The 20,320-nt window shown below is 46.0% G+C and overlaps 1 protein-coding gene across 1 annotated transcript in view; it reads right to left on the bottom strand.

Annotated features, from left to right (window-relative positions):
• The window catches only part of LOC115077813 (zinc finger protein 436-like), a 186,336-nt gene extending 167,278 nt beyond the window's left edge, over positions 1-19,058 (bottom strand). Inside the window, exons 1-2 of the mRNA XM_029580099.1 lie at positions 19,050-19,058; positions 10,706-10,794 (exon numbers count right to left, since the gene is read on the bottom strand). Coding sequence (XP_029435959.1) covers positions 10,706-10,794; positions 19,050-19,058 — 98 coding nt within the window. The remainder of the gene's footprint in view (positions 1-10,705; positions 10,795-19,049) is intronic.
• Between the last annotated feature and the right edge of the window lie 1,262 nt (positions 19,059-20,320).

Here is a 20,320-nt window from a genome sequence, read left to right as displayed (position 1 = left end):
GGCATTCCAGGCATCCACCACCCTCTCCGTGAAGAAATACTTCCTGGCATTGGTTCTGAGTCTTCCTCCCTGGAGTTTTAAATCGTGTCCCCTGGTTCTGCTGATTTTTTTGCAACGGAAAAGGTTTGTCGTTGTCTTTGGATCATTAAAACCTTTCAAGTATCTGAAAGTCTGTATCATATCACCCCTACTCCTCCTTTCCTCCAGGGTGTACATATTTAGATTCTTCAATCTCTCCTCATAAGTCATTTGATAAAGACCCTCCACCTTTTTTGGTCGCCCTTCTCTGGACCGCCTCCATCCTGTCTCTGTCTCTTTGGAGATACGGTCTCCAGAACTGAACACAGTACTCCAGGTGAGGCCTCACCAAGGACCTGTACAAGGGGATAATCACTTCCCTTTTCTTACTTGATATTCCTCTCTCTATGCAGCCCAGCATTCTTCTGGCTTTAGCTATTGCCTTGTCACATTGATTCGCCGACTTCAGATCATTAGACACTATCACCCCAAGGTCTCTCTCCTGCCCTGTGCACATCAGCCCTTCTCCCCCCCATCGAATACAGTTCTTCCGGATTTCCACACCCCATATGCATGACTCTGCACTTCTTGGCATTGTATCTCAGCTGCCATATTTTCGACCACTCTTCCAGTTTCCTTAAATCCAGTCTCATTCTCTCCACTCCTTCCGGCGTGTCCACTCTGTTGCAGATATTAGTGTCATCCGCAAAAAGACAAACCTTACCTTCTCTCCCATCCGCAATGTCGCTCACAAAGATATTGAACAGGACTGGTCCCAACACCGACCCTTGCGGCACTCCACTCAACACTGCTCTTTCTTCAGAGTAAGTTCCATTTACCATCACACATTGACTTCTGTCCGTCAACCAGTTTGCAATCCAGGTCACCACCTTGGCACTCACTCCTAAGCTTCTTATTTTATTCACCAGTCTCCTGTGCGGAACCGTATCAAAAGCTTTGCTGAAATCCAAGTAGATGACATCGAGCGCTCTTCCTTGATCCAATTCCTTGGTTACCCAGTCAAAAAACTCTATCAGATTTGTCTGACAGGATCTTCCCCTGGTGAATCCATGCTGCCTCTGGTCCAGCAATTCTTCCGACTGTAGATAGCTCATTATTCCTTCTTTTAACAGCGACTCCATTACTTTTCCCACCACCGAGGTGAGGCTAACTGGTCTGTAATTACCAGCCTCTTCTCTTTTTCCACTCTTGTGATGCGGGATCACCACCGCTCTTCTCCAGTCACTCGGCACCACTCCCGTTTCTAGGGATCTATCGAACAGGTCACACAGCAGACCCGCCAGCACATCTCTGAGCTCCCTCAGTATCCTGGGTTGAACCTCATCAGGCCCCATGGCTTTGTCCACTTTCAGGACAGGTGGTATCTTCCAATTTCTTCTAGCCCTGAAGTCACTGGAGTAAATAAGGTATTTTACTGGAAGGATGGGGAGAGTGAGGAGATTATGGTGGCTTGCAAACCATAGGCTGAAAATCTCTTAGTAACTGTTCCACCTTGTCAGCTCCAATATTGAGAGGGGCTTCAGTGAGGGCTTGAAGTGAGGGAGAACATCTTCCCCCATGTTCACGAAAATTAAGAAAAGAGAAAAATCATTCTCCTGTTACACCCAACAGGGGACATAACAACATTTGCCTCTAGGGTTTCCGAGCAGAGCAGCCATGGCCCTAGAACTGACAAAATACTGAATACTGAGCTGCCAGGACTCAGGATATACAGGTGGTAGCATGTCTTATATGACTCTGCAGACATGGGACTGGCTCTGGCCTAGCATCTGTGAAAGCCAGAAGTGCTGCAGGAGATGAGAAGGTAGGAAAAGTTCCAGAAAAAAAGAGGTGTGCCTGAGCAGGGAAGTGATCCAAGCCTGTGGATCACACGGTCCAGTGGGAGCATTGAAAGAAGAGGATCACCTTGCTGGTGGCTGAAAAGAATCGGTAAGTACTGCTTAGGGAAATTTTTAAAACTTTAAAGTACTGGGGAGAAGTAAACTATTTGGGTATATTATTTAGTGTGTTTGTGTGTCTGCATTGAATAGCTAGTCAGAGGGTAGGCAAAAACCAGGAGTTTGTGTGTTAATGTATTAAATAGGTAGTCAGAAAGGCAGGCAAAAAACAGAAGTTTGTGTGTATTTCCCAACATACCCACTCCTAGTTCATCCTTTAATTTATAGGCAGGTGACACTTTCACACTAATATAAAAAATAAATAAAATTAAAAAATTAATCAGCCTTTTAACTTAAATTCAGAAATTCCCCATTACCTTATCAAGAGTTTAATCATTTCCTTGTAGATCACTACCAGACATATAGTGAATATACTAATACATTTAAAGGACCCTAATTGTAGCATTACTACTCCCATAGAAACCTAAAAACTAGGAACTACAAAAATTTAAGGTGAAGGCAGCAGTCCAGCAGCAAGAGGAGGGCCTCCCAGTCTTTTCCATCGAGTGTTACATGTATGATTATTTTCCTGCCGATGAGAAATTGTACATGTACATCTGATGCAAAGGGCTCCTGTCTCTCAGAGAATGAGTTGATTTCTTGGAGGCTAGAGTGGCAGACCTTGAGGAGCTGAGGCAGAGAGGTATCAGACCTTAAGGTGCATAGTAGCCAAGTTCCAACTCCAGTCTGGCAGCCCTGGTGCTGCCTTGGAGAAGGAAGGTATCATGATCAGAGAGCATCAACCTGGTACAGCAGGAAATGATCCTGTAGCAAGGACCTGCTCTCCAGGTGGTGCATTGTCCTCCCGCACCGAGGATATCTCCCCAAGGCCTACTGCCCAGGAGGGAAGGGTTACGTTGACCGTCATAGTTGGTGATTCGATTATTAGGAATGTAGACAGCTGGGTGGATGGTGGGCATGAGGAACTCCTGGAAACATGTCTACTTGGTGTGAAGGTGGCAGACCTCACACATCACCTAGATAGAATTTTAGACAGGGCTGGGGAGGAGCCAGCTGTCATAGTACATGTGGGACCAATGACAAAGGAAAATGTGGGAGGGAGGTTCTGGAAGCAAAATTTAGGCTCTTAAGTAGAACTCTGAAATCCAGAACCTCCAGGGTAGCATTTTCTGAAATGCTCCCTGTTCCACGCACAATGACTAGGGGGCACTCGATGAAATTAGCATGTAACACATTTAAAATTAATTGGAGAAAACTTTTTTTCACTCAACACACAATTAAACTCTAGAATTTGTTGCCAGAGGATATGGATAGTGCAGTTAGTGTAGCTGATTTTAAAAAAGGTTTGGATAAGTTCTTGGAGGAGAAATCCATTATTATTTTATTTATTTATTTATTTTATTTAACATCTTTTATATACCGTCCCTCAGAATCTATCGGAACGGTTTACAACAAATAATTAACATATCCTATATAAAATTAAATAACATACAGTATAAAACTTATAACTAAACATTTCCAGCTAACATTACCCATTAAAAGTTATAAAATATACGACACTCCAAATTCTTCTTGAGTGTGTAAAATATGTCTAAAATCCTAATAGAATTTTAAAATAAAGTTTGATTCAGATTCAACCTCCTCCCCCTTTCTGCTTTCATACAACTAGTGTGCACCAGTAATTAACTTATTCTGTATACGCTTTTGTAAAATGCTATTAATCAAGTTGACTTAGGAAATAGCCACTGCTATTACTGGCATCAGTAGCATGGGATCAACTTAGCGTTTGGATACCTGCCAGTTACTTGTAGCCTGGATTGGCCACTGTTGGAAACAGGATGCTGGGCTTGATGGACCCTTGATCTAACCCCGTATGGCAATTTCTTATGTTCTTATGTCCCCAGAGGCAGGCAGAGCTCCGGAGTCTCAATGCATGGATGAGACAATGATGCAAGAAAGAAGGATTCCATTTTGGAAGGAACTGGGGAACCTTTTGGAGAAGGGGGGAGTCTTTTCCAAAGGGATGGACTCCACCTTAACCAGGTTGGAACCAGGCTGCTGGTGCTAACCTTTACAAAGGAGATAGAGCAGCTTTTAAACTAAATCAAAGAGGAAAGCCAAAGTCGCTTAGCAGCACATGTTTCAGAGGGAGGTATCTTTGAAGGATACTAATGAAGCATTAGAATTAGGGCATCCCAACAGAGAGGTTCCAATAATAAGAAAAGTAATCCAAGTGCCTATAATTTAAAGTTCACCGGAGCTAGAAGATTCCAATTTATCCTTGTCAACTGAAAATCAGAATGTTAATACAAACAAAACACACACTTTGAAATGTTTGTATGCTAATGCCAGAAATCTACGAAGTACGTTGGAAGAATTTAGAGTGTATAGCAGTGAACAATGACATAGATATAATTGGCATCTAAGAGACAAGGTGGAAAGAGGATAACCAATGGTACAGTGCTATACCAGGGTACAAATTATATTGCAATGACAGAGAGGAGCATCTTCGTAGCTGGCTGGCACTTTATGTCCAGGATGGCATAGAGTCCAACAGGATAAAGATCCTGCATGAGACTAAATGCACAATTGAGTCTTTATGGGTAGAAATCCCTTGTGTGTCAGGGAAGACTATAGTGATAGAAGTATACTACCGTCCACCTGGTCAAGATGGTGAGACGGACAGTGAAATGCTAAGAGAAATTAGAGAAGCTAACCAAATTGGTAGTGCGGTAATAATGGGAGACTTCAATTACCCCACATCAAACGAAAAGTGCAGGAGGAGGGTCAATCCTGACAAAAGACTCCAAATGGATTTTGAAAGTAGATAAAGATTTTTATTCATTTATGAGGCAACTCCACTGATTCAAATCCCAAGCACTGCTTAACGGCGTCCCCCGACACGGTCCCGTGTTTCGCCTAGGGCTGCATCGGGAGGGTAACGCCAACAGGGTTTCTCAATAGGAAGGCTAAAACAAATTAAACAAAACGTCAGGATGCTATATAGGACTTACGCCGAGTAAAAATACAAACAATGGTCATTCACAATAACTCTTACCTGACAGCTAGGTTTTCTGAATTCTGACAGGGAGCGCACTAACCCTAGACGCTGTCAGATATTTGAAGAATAGCAGTGGCGCCAAAATCACAGGTGAACCAATGACTTGGGAAAATTATCCCCGTTCATTGGTTCCCGTTCCTGTGAGGCGCCCTAGCAGCATAGTATGTGACCAGTACTGACTGTGAGAGATCTTATGTAAATAGAAACCATTCTATCTCCCGGAACCAATGAACGGGGATAATTTTCCCACGTCATTGGTTCACCTGTGATTTTTTGAAAAACTGATACTACAAGCACATCCAGCATAGCTCCCTGCTTCAACGGCAGGGGAGAAGAAAAACAACCAATAAGGGCTGAATAACACAGTCTGGGTAAAACAAATAAGCATGGGTGTAGCTTGCTTATTGCGGCGGTTACTTCCCCTACTACCCATAACTAATCAAGCTTGATATTTCACTTGGTTGCAGCTCCATCACTGCTCTCTACATTAATGGTGGGGGTGGAAGGGAAATAGAACCAAAGAGCTAAGAGAAACAGATAAGTATGAGAAAAAAATGTGAAGCTTGCTGGGCAGACTGGATGGGCCGTTTGGTCTTCTTCTGCCGTCATTTCTATGTTTCTATGTCAGCTAGATAGCTTTGGTTATATTATAGTCTGTGCTGAGCAGTGAGACTATATGACAGCTCTTCTTGTCACACAATTCTTAGATATTACAGTTAACACTGCATGATGGCAAGACAGTAATAATTGCCTGTCTCAATGGCTTCCCTTTCTTTTTGTTTATTTTCATCATGATACAAGCACGATATATTTTTACTATATTTTTACTATTTGAAAAATAAAAATGCTATTATCACAAATAAGCCAAATTATGCAAATAATATTACAGGAAATACGCATTTTTCCATCAAGAAACAAAATTATATACAAGGACGCGGACATCCAGGAGAATTTACAAAATAGAATAAAGAAACAGGCTTAACGTTAAGCAACCTCTATATCATGGCTCCTCAGACCTGTTAATACTGGGAGAGATGGTCACTATACTCCTTGAATTTATGAATGACTTAAGCTGTTCGGGCAAGAATAATATAAAACATTCATTCTGGGATCTAACAATGCATTTGCACAGGCATCTCAATATGAAGGAGAATCCTAGAGAAACAGTTTGTGCCTTTAAAGCAAGAAAATCTCTCCTTCTATCTTGTGTTGGGCCGTGGCCACGACCACCATCACCTTTGTGAATGTTCGAGGGGCCATAGCTAGGCCAAAAGGGAGAGCCCAAAACTGAAAATAGTGACCCAGCACTTTGAAGGGCAGAATTGTTTGATGGTCCTTCTGAATGGGAATGTGCAGATAGGCCTCGGTCAGATCCAAGGACGCCAGGAACTCGCTTTTGCGGACCACCGCAATTACTGTACTCAGCATCTCCATTCTGAAGCGCGGCACTCAAAAGCTCAAGTTCAACTTCTGTAAATCCAAGATGGGGCGGAAGGTGCCCTCCTTTTTTGGAACCACGAAATAAATGGAGTTCTTTCCCTGCACCTGTTGTTTGTTGGGCAGCCCCGGCATTATGGCATCCAGAGCTTTCAACCTTCAAAGAGTCCCCTCCATCGCTTACCGTTTGTTTTGGGAAGAACAGTGCAATTCCAGGAAGGCTTTTTTGGGAGGCTGCAAAAATTCTAAGGCATAACAGTCTTTCACTACCTCTAGAACCCACTGGTCGGAGGTGATTTTGACCCACTCCTTGTAAATAAAGGGACAGCCTGCCCCCTTCCACCGTCAGAGAGGAGTAGGCCAGCCTGGCATCATAGGGATGGCTTGCCAACTCCGGCCCCCTGACCAGCACTACCTCTGGCGGATCTGCTAACGACCCGACAGTTGCTTGGAACCTGAAGAAGAGGCCCCTCTGCCTGACCGAAAACATCTCGACTCTCCAAAAATAAGCTTCCCCTTAAAAGGCAATTACATAACTGAGTCTTGGATGACATGTCCACCGACCAGTTGTACAGCCACAGAAGTTGTCGCGCAGCAACTACCGAGACCATTCTCCTGGTCGCCATGCACATGAGGTCATACAATGCATCCACCACATAAGTCACTCCCGCTTCAAGACGCACCAGCTGATTGGGGGATAGCACAAATGCCCTTCCAGCTTGCGATCCTGGATATACTTCAACGCAGCCGACCCCACTACCGGAATGGAAGTCTTCTTGGTCACCACAGAGACCGCCGCATCCACCCGATGTGTTCTCAGATGATCCAAATGCTTGTCCAGCAAGGGATATAGCTTGGACATTGCTCTCCCCACCTTCAAGTCTTCTTCCGTAGAACCCCACTCCCAGTTAATAAGGTTTTGAATCTTCTTAGGAATGGGAAAAGCGCTGGGAGGACCCCGCAGACAATCAAGAAATGGGTTGACGCCCTCGCCTTCCAACTCCTCTGGATCCACCTTGACCCTCAGCTTGTCTACCACCTAGGGAATGAGAGGGAGCAACTCCTCCCTTTCAAATAGGCAAACTACCAAGGGTCATCACCATCTGCCCCAGAAGTATCCACAGAATCTGGGTCATCCTTGATGGCATCAGGGCCAGGATTCAGACCAGCATCGGGGTCTACCTCCGGGTCCTCCTGCGGCTCATCCGAGTCATCCAGGGCCCTGGGGACAGGATCCAGATGAGAGACCCGTTATCCACAACACTTGGCAATACAGCCCAGAGAGCCCACAGACCCTGAGCTTGGTCTCTTGGACAACCCAGAGGACCTCTCCCTGGTTCTCCGAACACCTGCCTTCCGAGCCAGGAAGGCGTCGTGCATCAGTAAAATAAACTCCAAGGAAAAGCCTCCCAAACCCCCACCCCCCCCCCAAAGGCCTGCTCAGAGTTACTGAATGGAGACTCCTCCCCTTCCTCCTGGTCTTCACCGCGTCCCTGCACCACAGGGAAAGGAGAAGGTGGGGATTCAGCATCGTCGCAATCTCCCATGGGAGCAGCAGGTGGGGAGACCCCCCTTGAACCCTGCCGCCCCCCCCCAATCAGGAGGCCCTCCTTAGCTTGGGCCCCTTGGAGAAGAGCCCCTTCCCCGAAGCACAACCTGTGCACAGGGAGAGGGGGCTCAGGCAGGTGGACCAAGTCCCACAGGCCTTGCAGGCTGCTGCCATCCCAGCAGAAAATTCAATCTCCCCATTAAGCAGATGCGCTGCTGCGCAAAGTGGGCCTCAAATGTGATGGCCGAGCCGCCCAGAAGTGGAGCAACCAAGTTGGGCAGGCAGCCGGAAGTGGAGCAACCAAGTTGGGCAGCCGCCCGGAAGTGGAGCAACCAAGTTGGGCAGGCAGAGCATGCGGAACACCGGTCTACAGAAAAAACTGTGGCGCAATGAAATCTCAATTCTCCCATTGAGAAAAGGCTGCTGCACCTACCCACACTGCTACCACTCCCTTACCGGCCCCAACAGCTCTGGAGGCTGGCTACCCCCTATACAGCCCCCCAGGCCGATTATCCCAGACTGGAAACTCTCCACAGTCTCCACAGAAGCAAATGCAGGGTTTTGTTGTTGTTGGTTTTTTTAGCTTTACCCACAAAGAGAAAGAAGCAAAAATCCCCAGCGGGGATACTTCCCTGGAGAGTCCAGAGGCAGGCAGGAGGGGACCTCGGGGTGCCGAGAGTGAGCCAATCCCCTGGCTATCAGAGGCCCCAGAAACTGTGGGCTGAAACAGCCAGGGGTATCCAACCCCTCGTTCGCCCAGCTCGACCCAAGGGATGGTCTGCCAATCGGAACCTGGCACCTCAGGGAGCTGCACCACTTCACAAACTTCCAGGTCAGTCAGAACTGCAGGTTTGTACCTCTACCATCTGGTAGAGACAGAGAAATACTGAGGGACTGCAGGTGGCACTCTCGGTTATGAGGCAGTGCCTCAAGGTTTTGTTCTCTGCCTCCATCTGCTGGTAGGAAGGTATAAACCCACTGGTCTGGAATGATCTGGGGATGACCAGGAACCACCAATGGAATATCTGCAGGGGGGTCTGATACTTCAGGCCCCTGATCCCATCCCTTGCTGGTAAGTGGGCCTGGGTCTTATGGGCTCGATTCCAAGTCCCCCATCCCCTAAGGGACCAGCATCCTTTTCATGATTTGGGCACAGGTTTCTCCTCCCTTTTTCATTCACCCAAAACCCAATATACGTCCGACTCCTGTCTCTCCCTTTTCCAATGTTTCATTTCTCCCGAGAGGTAGTATCAAAATGGGGTGGAGAAGGGACAGGATTGGGGAGAGCAGATTTTTCAATGAACTGCAAACAAAAGTGTGAAGTGGTTCCTCAATACAAATTTAACTGAAATATATCAAATTTATAAAGCTAAGTAAATGAAATATATTTATTTATATGATTTATATTCTGCTTTTCAGGCACTTTCAAAGTGGATTACATTCAAATAGTTAACATATGTTTAGATGACATGTTGACCTATAACATGAATGTTGCTTTTGTAAACCATTGTGATCTTCTTTTGGAATGACAGTATATAAAATTCCTAAATAAATAAAAATAGTGTAGTAGTGTAGGTATTTTCCTATCCCCAGAGGGCTTACAGTCTAATTTGTACCTGAGGCAATGGAAGGTAAAGTGACTTTCCTAAGTTGACAAATAATAGTAGTAAGATTTGAACCCTGGCTTCCAGGCTATTCAGCAGGAGGAGCATGACGTGCACACAGCTTCTCAGAATGACAACGCCATGCAAGAAATAGGACAACATCAAGACTGGATCAACTTGCTTGGTCAACCAAGAGTCGCTGGCAACTCTCCCCTGAAAAAAAGCCAGACCCCCAACATCACAGCATGCCCCAGATCAGGACTGGTCAGACCCCATTAAGATAGCCCCCTATCTGATCAAGTTTAACCTGACCCTTCATGGAATCTCCCCCCACCCCCTCAAAAAAAAAAAAAAAGACCTAGTCCTCTCCCTCCTGAAATTTAGGTCTGCCTCCTCCTGCCCCCTCTTGATCCTAGAGCAACTACTTCTCCCTATCTTGATCCTGGGTCTTGTCCTGCCTGCCCACTTACCCCCTCCCACTTAGAACCCAGGATTCCACAATCCTCAATGTTGAGCTCTTTTCCACCTGCCATCTCTCTCCCCCCCCCACTTAGAACCCAGGATTCCACAATCCTCAATGTTGAGCTCTTTTCCACCTGCCATCTCTCTCCCCCCCCCCCCCCCCCCCATCATCATAGTTTTGAGTCACAAGAGCCTAGGTCCTCGCCCCTGACCAGCATGGCTCCCGAGTCTTCTTCTTCCTATCCCTGCCTCCTCCCCACCGCCCCGCCCGATTCTGCATCATCTTCATCCTATCCCCAACCTGAGCTAAAAGTGTGTCAGAGAGAGGACAGAGCCCTGCAGTAATAAGATTCAAACGTGCAGTATTCCTCGGATGTGCACCTCTGTGGCTTGCATTACAGAACTGGCAGCTATGTCAGCTTCTGGAATGAGCCTTTGGCTGATTCCTGGAGTTTCTGCAATATCCCTGCAGTACTGACGCCCAATAAAAGGAGCAAGATTACAAATTAAGACTAAGAAATGTGATACAAAATCAGAAATCGGGTATAATTAAAACACTCACCACAAAAAATTAAGTCACTTGGAATGTGTCTCTCTCTCAATCCCTCTCCCGCCTCAAACATCTGTAAATTTTTCGGATACAGAATCCACCTACCTCTGGGACCCAGCGAATATCCTGCTGGTGGAAACTGCTCTGATCTCCAGCTCGTCAACCTTCTTCCAAGCTGCTAATTTCCACACATACTAGGATCAGTGCTCAGTCCTGACACAAGGTCTCTTTTACCAGATCAGAAGCAAGAAAAACACCCACTAAGCATAGACAGAGCTGGAAACCTGATCTCCCAGACAATCATTCAAGAGTTGAGGCAGGAAGCAGCCCAGACAGTCCCGGAAACTTCCAGGGCATATACCACCCCCCTACAACCAAGAGCAAGCAGATCAGTTCCAGAGAGAGAGAGAGAGGCATCACTGCTGCACCGCCACCAACAAACAGATCCGTTCCAGAGAATGACAAGCTGGGAATTTCCTTCTTAGCAGTTTTGTACTCCGAGTCTATAATTTTATTTTACTATTACCATTTATATATTTTTTTCTCCTTTTCTTTTAAATACATTATGGGTTACTTTGGCAACATGTGTACAAATTGTTATGCCAATAAAGTTTCCTGATACTGTATCTGAGAGAGTGTTACTCATCCCCTGCTGCACAGCTGGAATACACACAAATTTATCCTAGGGCAAGAGACCCACATCACTGTTACACAACTAGGAACAAAAGCAAATCTATTTTAGACAGAACGTGTTGCACAGTCAGGATTCAGATTCACGAAACTTTATTGGAATAACATTTCTCACCAGATGATAGGAACCGTATGTTTTGCTATTATAGCTGCTGTTTCTCCTGTTTCCTTTAGGGCCATGTATAATTTTTCCTCTTCATTCTTTTGTGGGACATCTTTGATTTTCTCTGTCAATTTTGAGAAATGTGCATCTCTGATATCTTCTTATGTATGCTGCACAGTTCAAGAGGAAATGCATTTCTGTTTCTCTCGAGTTGCCCTGCATAGTGTCTGGCTTTTTTGGCGTTTCCAGTTCAGGTTTTGTCTGCATATTTCTATTTCTAATTTCTGGTCATTAATTCTGTATTTGTTGAGGATCTGTTTGAGTGACTGAGATGAGATATTCTGCTAGTGTATAGTTTCTGTGTGGGGATCAATAGCAGTCCAGTTTGTTCTGTTTTCTAATCTAACTTGCACCTTCTAATAAAAGATGGTATATTTTCATGCTAGAACCTGTTACAAATTTTTCAGTGCAGCCATTTCATATGCAGGGCTTATTGCAGTTTTGTAGGAATGTGCTTTCTTTTAAAACAAAACATGATTCTTCAATAACATTTTGTTTTGTTTCATTTGAATTAGGAAACAAAAGCAAAGCAAACACAATTGTGTTTATTTTCATTTTAATCAGCCTTTCCCATTGCCAAACCATCACCTTTTTAAAACAAATAAAGGTGTCCTGGGCTGGGCCTTCCCACTATTGGCTTACCCCATCCATGGGAGTAGATGAAGTCAAAATAGGCAGGAGCAAATTGCCTCACTAGGTTGCTATTTAATTCAAAACTTGTTTCCTTTTCCTCCTGCTAGCCCATCATACTTGGGAACTTTTGTTTTCCAAAACCCTGAAATTGTCATGGATTTGGGGGAGGGGGCATGTATGCAAGCTTTCTCACACACACTCGCTTGTTCACTCTCATACTCTTTTACAAACTTGTTCAAACAGCATTGTCTGAATTATCAAAAAGGCTGCCTACCCTCTAAAAAATGTTGTTAGCGTTTGACAATGCTTGGTTTTGATTGTTAATATTACTAGCCTTAACAAGGCTTGGGGGTAAGTAACCTGCACAGAGTGGCAGTTACTACCATAGGTAACTTGCTGGGCACACTGAATGGTGGTTTTCTGTGGCCGTTACTATGTTACAAGCTTATTGTCACACACACTCTCTCATTCATCCCCAAACAGACTAAGTATATGCACACTCACAGAGTTCTCCTACACACACACACCCCACAATCCCCTCAGGAACAGTAAACTGAACACCTTCCACTGCCAAACACTTTCTGAAGTAACACAAACACCTGCAAAAAACAAAAGAACCTTGCCATATCATATCATATCAAAACAGCACTATATTTCAGGATTGAAACAGCAGCAACCTTATCTATGAAAAGGCAGCAATGCAAATATTATACCATACCCTAGAACAGGGCTTCTTAACCTTTTTTATTTCATGATAAACTTTCAAGTTTGCTGAATTCTTGTGGCACAGCAAACCAAATTTTGCATAATTCCAACTCCCCGCACCCCTCTTCATCCACAAGAGGAAAATAGCAATTTTTACCTGTGTGTGCCTTTTTCTGCCAGCTTCACTCTGACATCTAAATGTACAGAACAAGCCGATCCTGTGAGATCGCAGGGCATCACACACTCAAACATTAGCTTGAAGCTGGCATAGGAGGTGCACACATGTAAGAAGCACTGCTCTTCTCCTTCCAATGGGAAGGAGGGAGACAGGGTAAGCTCTGCTGGGTGAATCTGTGACACTTATTTCCTGTAATGTGAGTAGTGAGTAAGAAAGTCATTTTTGTGGGAGGGAGGAAGTCTGGTGTTGCAACCGTCGCAGCCCGACAGCTTCACTCCGCCTACCTTTCTTTTTCTGCAACTCCTCCTGCTCCCTGTGGACGTCTGGCTGCCACGGCGTCTGCCCGCCATCCTCTCTGGTGTCCCCGGACCAACTTGGGTGCTGCCTCCCGCCATGCTCCTCAGGTACCTTAGGGCGTGTGCATCGCGCGGCCCTCATTCTTATTTCCTTTATGGCGCAAACCTCAGGGGCGTCCCCCTGTGATGACGTCACGCTGCCCGTATTTTTAAACCTACGTTTGTTTGCTAGCTTTGAGTTAGCAAGGGTAATTCCTACGGATGGGATTCGCTCTCCATACCCAGCTTCTCTGCCTCCAACTTCTATTTGGAATAAAGGAAGGGGATAGCCGAAAGTCCTTCAGAAAGTCTTTATTGGTTGCCCGACTCTAGGCCTGAGTTTCGCCCAACAGGGGGCTGCTTCAGGGGCTGAATGAAATCTAAATCGGTGTATTCATAGGTGTGCTCAATCCATTGGAATCCACCAAAGACTTAACTCACATAGATGCCATCATTGGGCATACAGGTGTCGCTGTAGACTTCAGACGTATTTTATACTTTGAAGCTGCTTTAATTACAATTGAGAATTTTCCTACTGTTGGATGAATATACAATACCTACGCAATCCAACGAACAGCGACACCTGTATGCCCAATGATGGCATCTATGTGAGTTAAGTCTTTGGTGGATTCCAATGGATTCCTCGGGGGCCTCTCTGCTTCTTTCAGGTCACTATCAGGAACCGGTACTCGCTCCTCGAAGGCCCATGTTCCCTGACTCACTGCCTGTGTCCATCTGCTCTTCTACTTCGAAGAATTTGCTACAGACACCATCTGTGAGTACATAGAACATATAGAACATAGAAATGACGGCAGAAGAAGACCAAATGGCCCATCCAGTCTGCCCAGCAAGCTTTGCACATTTTTTTTTCTCATACTTATCTGTTACTCTTGGCTCTTAGTAACCTTTTGGTTCTATTTCCCTTCCACCCCCACCATTAATGCAGAGAGCAGTGTTGGAACTGCATCTATGTGAAATATTTAGCTTAATTAGTTAGGGGTAATAACCGCCACAATAAGCAAGCTACACCCATGCTTATTTGTTTTCCCAGACTATGTAATTCAGTCCTTTTTGGTTGTTGTCTGTATATATATCCTCTTTTCTTCATTCCTCCTGCCATTGAAGCAGAGAGTTATGCTGGACATGCATTGAAAGTGAAGCTTTAGTCTTTCTCCCCTGCCGTTGGAGCAGAGAGCCATGCTGGATATGCGTAAAGTATCAGTCTTTCTCCCCTGCCGTTGAAGCAGAGAGCTATGCTGGATATGCATTGAAAGTGAAGTATCAGGCTTATTTGGCTTGGGGTAGTAACCGCCGTAACAAGCAAGCTACTCCCTGCTTTTTTGTGCATGCAAATCCTTTTTTCCACATTCATTCACGTCCTCTAGACTTTATGGATCCACAGTGTTTATCCCACGCCCCTTTGAAGTCCTTCACAGTTCTGGTCTTCACCACTTCCTCCGGAAGGGCATTCCAAGCATCCACCACCCTCTCTGTGAAGAAATACTTCCTGACATTGGTTCTGAGTCTTCCTCCCTGGAGCTTCAAATCGTGACCCCTGGTTCTGCTGATTTTTTTCCGACGGAAAAGGTTTGTCATTGTCTTTGGATCATTAAAACCTTTCAAGTATCTGAAAGTCTGTATCATATCACCTCTGCTCCTCCTTTCCTCTGTTTAATTAATTTTTTATGTGCCATTAGAACAGAGGTCCAGTACCAAATTTTAATCAGAATAAATTTATTTTTTAATTCAATATTGAAAGCCAATCACATTAGACCCCTGGGAGGCATAGAGTGGGAGCCCATTGTTTGTTAAGGGCTCTCCCTGCATGTCTCAGCATTTGTTAGTCAGGGCTAAGTTTTTATAGATAAAAAACATCCAGAGACTGTATAAAGTATCAGGTACCACTTGTGTCCTATCCAATCAAGCAAACTGTATCTATGCTTCCCTGATACCACCTCCCACCTTAAGATCCAATTAGGCCTAAGAAGGGCCCACGTGTCTATTGAGTACTGTCAATTTTCTGTTAGTTCGTCCTGTCAATATATCAATCATTGTAGTAGGTCTGTGTTCTGTCGCTCGTTCCAGGCCTTAGATCAGAGTCTTGACCTCAGGGGATCTTCAGTTTAACTGGCCTCTTTCAGTCGAGATAGGAATCTGTGAGAACAAAGCTTGTAATGTGGCCTCAGCCATTTGCCATCGATAACCTCATGACCTTTCATCATATCTGATTAGGTCTGAATTCATTCCAGATGGCTCTCAGTAGCCATTCACGCACAGGACAGCTTAAGTTCAGTTCAGTGTCTGCCAGCAGTTTCAGTTAAGTCAGACAGCAAAGGAGTCTGGGATAAGCTGAATGAGCCAAAGTCCTGAGCCAAAGACTTATGTTACGCTGATGCCCATATCACCTCCAGGGTGTACATATTTAGATTCTTCAATCTCTCCTCATAAGTCATTCGATGAAGACCTTCTACCTTTTTGGTCACCCTTCTCTGGACTGCCTCCATCTTGTCTCTGTCTTTTCGGAGATACGGTCTCCAGAACTGAACACAGTACTCCAGGTGAGGCCTCACCAAGGACCTGTACAAGGGGATAATCACTTCCCTTTTCCTACTCGATATTCCTCTCTCTATGCAGCCCAGCATTCTTCTGGCTTTAGCTATCGCCTTGTCAAATTGTTTTGCCGACTTCAGATCGTTAGACATTATCACCCCAAGGGCTCTCTCCTGCTCCGTGCACATCAGCCTCTCCCCCCCATCAAATACAGTACAACTACCATCTACTCCTCAGAGCTGTTTCCCTGGAACCAGGTACTCGCTCCTCGAGGGCCTGCCTCCATTCCAGCACCAGTGCCACCTTCCACAGAGAACTGCTGCGTGAGTCCTTGCCAACAAGTCTCTGTGCCCAGGGATCTGGTACTCGCTTCTTGAGGGCCAGCTCTCCCTATCTCAGGGCTTCTCTGTACTGGGGACTCTGTGAATATCTCAGTGTACTCATTTTCTCAGTTCTTCTTCCTACAGCACTGCTACCAGAGAAGCCGCTGTACCAGCGCCCTGAGGAATACTAGCCCAGCTGGGCTCCATCTTCTACTCACTACCGCCACCTCTGGTGGCTTCATAAACTGTCTAATAAAAGATATAATCTGTGTTTGTGTGTCTGGAGCTGAGCCTGACCTGTGGCCCCCTCACGGGACTTCCCCCCGTGGGCGTGGTCAACTGCCACAGTGTCCAGGGGTCCACCCAATCCCTACAAAACATAACATCTGGTGGACTGTCCCAGTGGAAGATTGTAGTAATCTTCTCTCCAAATATAGCTAAAAGCACATTCTTTAAGTTTTGTTAACACAAAATCTTTTTGGAACCAATACAAACAAGACTCCATGGTGGTGGGAATGTCCTGTTCTGGGTCAGGCAAACATCAGAGTTTGCCATTCAGGCAGCTAAACTTTCTTTCCAATCAGTCCTCAAGACAAAGATTCTTTAAGTTTGAAATTATTTATTGTACAAGTAAATTCTACTTACAATTGTTGCATCTCAAATGTAAGCCCCAAGGCAAAGATCTTTGGTAACTGGAGACAGGGTAGCAGGAGGGAGAAGGAGGTCTCTTGTGTCGCAGGAGTTAGTTTATGGTAGAGGTAGGAAGCTTGAGGAATATGAGGCTGGTTTAGTCTTCAGAAGAAGGCAGTAAGAAAGAAGGTAAAAACCCGATCTTTTCACAGGGTTTTACAGAGCGTTGCTGGCTCAGAAGCAAGCATGGGCAAGACTGAGCTCTCGTCGAGAGCTGCTAAAGGAAACGCCTCCACAAGCTGGGGGCAGGGGGTCAAGGTCCAATGGCAGCGAGCCTAAGAACAATGTGACACAGGGGGAGCATGAAGGGCTTTCCCTTGAGCCTATAAGGCACCTAGGAAAACTCAAGTTAGATTGAGGGGCATTCAAGCTCTTCCAATAGTGAGAGAAAGTGGAGGGGGGAGGGAGTTTCTCTTAAGGGCAAAGGCTCCTCTTAAAGGCAAAGGCTCACAGACTTTTATCATGGGTTACAAAAAGTGTTTCAGTATCAAGAATCCTCAGAAGGGAGGACTGCACTAAACACTGTTAAACTACAGTATATACAGATACAAACATGTACCCACTGCTGGGGACAGAACATGTCCTGCATACAAGAAAATGAATTACATGCCACAAAGTCAAAATTAGCCAACAACTTTTAAATCTTCCCAATGTAAATTCTATACGGGAGACACATCCAGGTCAGAGCCTTTGATCTGTATCTCAGTATATTTTATACTGATAAGTTTTTAATATTGTCTATCAGCAATAAAAATTTCCAAACTTTGATGTCTCTGCTTTGCTTTCCTGGCTGATTGTGTCTTTTTTTTTCCTCATTCTTAGGTCTTCTCTCCCTTTCTTTTTTTGTTTTACTCTTTATCGCTTTCTCACTGGTGTTCTTTTTTCTTCTTGTCTCTTTCCTTAAGTAGATATTTTAATACTTTCTCTTCCCTTAATGCTCTCTCCTACTCTTTCTCTCCTCCATTCATCATTCCCTTGCTCTTCCACTATCATCCAGAATTCCCCACCTTCAAACCCAGGGACCTCTCTGTCATCCCTTTTCTCCCCCTTTTCCTGTCATTTTTCCATCTCTTTCTCTCTCTCTCTCTCGCTATCCTGGGTCCTCTTTCCTTCTCCATCACCTTGGTCCTTATCCAGGGTCTTTTCTCCTTTCTTCTTCTCCCTCAGTCCCTGGTCTTCTCTCTCTTTCTCCCTTCTCCTGCCCCCTCCCGATTCTCCCTCTCCGTCATACCTGATCCTCTCTCCCTTCCTCCTCTTTCACACCTTCCTCCCCCCTCCCCAGTATGGCCCAGCTTGTCAGGGAGTTCTAGAAGACTGAGTCCTTCAGAGCATGTTCCTGTGTTGTTGTCTGTGTAAAGTGAAGAAACTGAATCAATAGGTAAAAATTGCCTATGCACATCATGTAATGAAATATATAACATAGGGGCCAATGCAATATTTGTGCATAGAAAATGGGTGCTCATCCCTTTTTCCTAATGCACACCCAGCCACCTCTCCTGGGCATGTGATGCAATATTTAAAATGAGTTTCGCTAAAAAGGAGGCACTACAGAAACTTGTGCATCCCTAGAACCTCCTTGGCATCAGGCGCACAGGAAAGATGCCAAGTGCGGGTTAGGAAAACAGTCGTTCCTTATACGCACCCAGATCAGTCCAGACTCCTAGGTTTTGCCTCCCCTCCAGCAGATGGAGACAGAGAAAGATTTACTGCCACTGCCACTTAACACGAGGTGCTACCTGCAGTCCCTCAGTATTTCTGTCTCCAGCAGACGGTGGAGGTGCAAAGCCTGCAGTCTGTCTCACAGAAAAAAAAAAAAAAAGCAAAGCAGCGAAGGAAGAACAGAATTCATATTAGCTAGGCTCCTGGAGGGTTGTCAGGTCCTGGTGGGACCATCCTCTTCGGTTTCTGAGATGGACGAGCAGGGGGGTCGGGGACCCTTTTCCCAGCTTGCTTCCCTTCTAGCCGGTCAGGGCTGACACCCTGATGGACCAGCGGAGCCTCAAGCCATCCTCAGGGAAGTGCCTTAGCTTTCTGCTTTTCTTTCTTGGTGTCTAAAGTTTTTTATTTTCAAAAAAAATTAAAAAGAAGGGAAGCCTCAGGAAGTCAAAAGGTGCAGCCAGGAGCGGCTATGGGATGGCACAACTTCCATTCCAGGGTGCCTGACCCTTAGTTCGGCTCCCACCTGTCCCATGCCGGCACATTGTTCTCCCACCCACCCAGCTTCTGTGAAGCCGCGTGGTGCGGTCTGTTCTGCCTGCAGGGACACGAGTGCGCGTCTTTCCCGTAATGGCCTGTGTCTCCGATGCCTCCCCGGGGAGGAGGAACCTTCGGGGTGTGGCGGGGTATCGTTCTAGCGGCGCTGCGAGTCTGGGAGGCTCAAATCGGCACAGCAGCTTGCAGAAGACCCATTCCTGCTAAGCGCTGGAGAAGTGACCACTTTGGCCACATTTCACTCTGGCACGCGATCCGCGGAGGGAGGCAGGGATTCCCCTCCCCCCCTTGGCTCCGGAGGTGGGGGCCTCCAGGGGAGGACTTGACCCTGCTGGGGCGCCTGTAGCGAATGAGGAGGACTCCTGGGGGCTCTCCGATGCATCCTCCTCGTTGGACTTTGTGCTTCTATTGCACAAGGCCTATAAGGCCCACAAATTGGCTCATAGGAATCGGTGAGGGAGCCTCAGGTAAAGCAGCCCAAGGGGTCCAGGGCCGATCTGGGGGCCATGAGAGTCAGGTGGATCCTGGGGCCGCATCTCCACCGTCAACTCCTGATTCCTCTCCGGACACTTCTGACAAGGAAGATTACCAGGAGTGGGGTCCCCATGATCCTGTTCCAGCCGTAGTGGACCAAGATCCAGATCGAACATCACCTCACAGTATGGCGGTTGAAGGAGATGATCCCAAGGAGGTTTGGTTGTTTCACAAGGAAGGGTTGTCTCCTCTCATTCCCACAGTTCTGTAAGAACTGGGAATCGAAGTCCCTTGGCTAGATTCCAATTTAGGAGCAGTGGACCTGGTCATTGTTGGCCTTCGAGGTCCGGCAAAATCCTTTCCCTTCCACACGTTGGTCAGCACTATTCTCGTTGGAGAATGGGATACCCCGGACACAGGTCTGAAAGTCAGCAGGGCTATGGATAGGTTATATCCATTGCCTGAAGATGTGCTGGGTCTTCTCAAGGTCCCCAAGGTGGATGCCACTGTCTTGGCTGTGACTAAGAAGGCGACCATTCCGGTTACATGCGCTGCTGCTCTGAAAGATCTGCAAGACAGGAAACTGGAAGTTCACCTCAAAAAGATCTTCAAGGTGTCTGCTCTTGGAGCACAGGCCGCTATGTGCAATAGTTTTATGCTGAGAGTGGGCCTGCGTTGGGTGCAGCAGCTACAGATGGATAAATCTTTGTCTGATTCTGAGGCTCTTCAAGTGGAACGGCTGGAAGCCATGGTGGCTTACAGTATGGA

This window comes from Rhinatrema bivittatum, chromosome 16 (assembly GCF_901001135.1).
Source record: "Rhinatrema bivittatum chromosome 16, aRhiBiv1.1, whole genome shotgun sequence".
In the NCBI taxonomy this organism is placed as follows: domain Eukaryota; kingdom Metazoa; phylum Chordata; class Amphibia; order Gymnophiona; family Rhinatrematidae; genus Rhinatrema; species Rhinatrema bivittatum.
This window is presented reverse-complemented; position numbering and strand designations above follow the sequence as displayed.